At 56.1% G+C, this 1821-nt stretch overlaps 1 protein-coding gene across 1 annotated transcript in view; it reads left to right on the top strand.

Moving 5' to 3' along the window:
* The window catches only part of PPTG_05853 (hypothetical protein), a gene marked incomplete at both ends in the record, with an annotated part of 1912 nt that extends 1264 nt beyond the window's left edge, over nucleotides 1-648 (top strand). Inside the window, one exon of the mRNA XM_008899580.1 lies at nucleotides 9-648. Coding sequence (XP_008897828.1) covers nucleotides 9-648 — 640 coding nt within the window. The remainder of the gene's footprint in view (nucleotides 1-8) is intronic.
* Between the last annotated feature and the right edge of the window lie 1173 nt (nucleotides 649-1821).

The following is a 1821-nucleotide window of genomic DNA, read 5'->3' as shown; positions in this document are numbered from 1 at the left end:
AACCGAAGGAACCCCACCAACCACCGCTCCGCTAACGCAGAAGTCCTTGAGGAAGAAAAAGCCGAAAGCGTCGCGGAAGAACTCAAGGCTCCTGCAGCCTCAGACTCCGACAGCCTTGACGAGATCCCAGCGACTTGGTCTGGCGATCAGTTGGAGGAGGCCTTTAACCGGAATGAGCTCCAAGTATTTCTGGCCAAGAACCCGGTGATGAAGATCCTACAGCTGCAGACGCCGGGGTCGCTGAAAGGACCAGTGAAGCCGCCACCAGCGAAGACGAACAAGATTAACGCTGTGAAGGGTGTGTTGCGTCTGCTGAAGGACGCAGGCATCACGCCAGGCCCCTTTGCAGTGAAGGATCTGTTCCATCTGGACCTCGAAGCGATCCAGATCACGCAGTCAGAGATCTTCAAAATGCTGAAGGTTTTGGTTAGAGAGGCGGAAACCCAGACAAAGGTTGATGCCAAGCCGGAAGCAGCGCTGACTCAGCTCCCCGGATCGGCTTCGCCGACTGGATCGTCCCAACATTCGCACTACGCGTCAGCGACCTCGATGGCCGACTCGGACACCTCTGAAGGAGTCGAGCGAATGCAGCTTGGCCCTTCAGGAGCCGCGATGTTGCAAACCAGATCGCCCTTATATAGAACGTGACGTCCAAGGAAGACGCTCCTGTGACAGCCAGAAGATCGAACGAAAAATCCAGACAGGCTGCAGACGTTCTTCATCTCGGCGATGGAACGCTTCTTGAAGGAGCAACGCGCCGCACAGGGGACGCCAACAGTGCCCCTGGTGAGAAGAACGGAGCCGCAGGACGTCGACATGGAGTCTATGGGATCTGACCACGGAGAGAACGACCCGGACGATCTGTACCTCCCTGCCTCACGGCAAGCGACTGTATCCACCGCCGTTGCAACGACTGGGCTGCCAGCAATGAATGTATTTAATGCAACCAGAAAAATGATCCTGCATCCGAAAAAACGTCCTACAACTACGTCCTACAAAATGTCCTGCAAACACTGAAAGTCTCCTTCACAATGTCCTAAATTTAGGTGCATTCACCATTTTTAGGTGAGTTAACTATATAGAAGAGTACCAATACAACAACAAAAAAGTGACCAGCCGCGCTTCGCGTGGCTGAGCGCCCCTTCGGCGCCCCCGCGGTTCGCTTCGCTCACCATATAAAGATAGGATGCACTGGAGTTTCTAGCGCGCGGCTCGCTGGTGAGCTCGGAGCTGGGCCCGCCTCACACCCGCTCAGCTTAGTTGGTCTGGAGCGCTATCGCGCTCACCTAGACATTACAAATTGGGTAGCGTATCCTTAATACACCCGAAAAAAATGTCCTGCAAGCCATGAATTGGTATCGCGCGCGGCTCGGTCGCGAGACAGTACTACCATGCGAGGAAGCGCGCTGACGAGACGCCGCTGTAATACCTGCACCGCCTGAACGTCGCAGGACTGAGGGCGAAGCTGCGCGTGAGGAGTGGCCCATCCGACGTTCGCCGCGAACACGTAGAACATTTCATCGAGACCCTGGATGATCTCGATCTAGCCGATCCGCTGGCGTTGATGTGTATCTCAGATGCCGTTGCGCTGGAAGAGGTACTGCGGGCGAGGCAACGTGCGAAGAACCGTCAGGGACGCGCGCACTTCGGATCGAGCAAGTATCGACAGAGGCCGGCGAACTTCGCTGACGTGTTCACCGCAAAGCGGTCGTCGTCCTGGCAGCTGGATGCGAATCTTGTCCGGCAGACACAGCGTCCCATCAGCCAAACCCAGACGAATTCCCAGTGGGACCATAAAGTCCATGCCGAGGATCGCATCCT

Source organism: Phytophthora parasitica (assembly GCF_000247585.1).
Source record: "Phytophthora parasitica INRA-310 unplaced genomic scaffold supercont2.8, whole genome shotgun sequence".
NCBI lineage: Eukaryota > Oomycota > Peronosporomycetes > Peronosporales > Peronosporaceae > Phytophthora > Phytophthora nicotianae.
The sequence above is the reverse complement of the archived record's forward strand: the minus strand, read 5'-3'. Positions and strand labels throughout refer to the sequence as shown.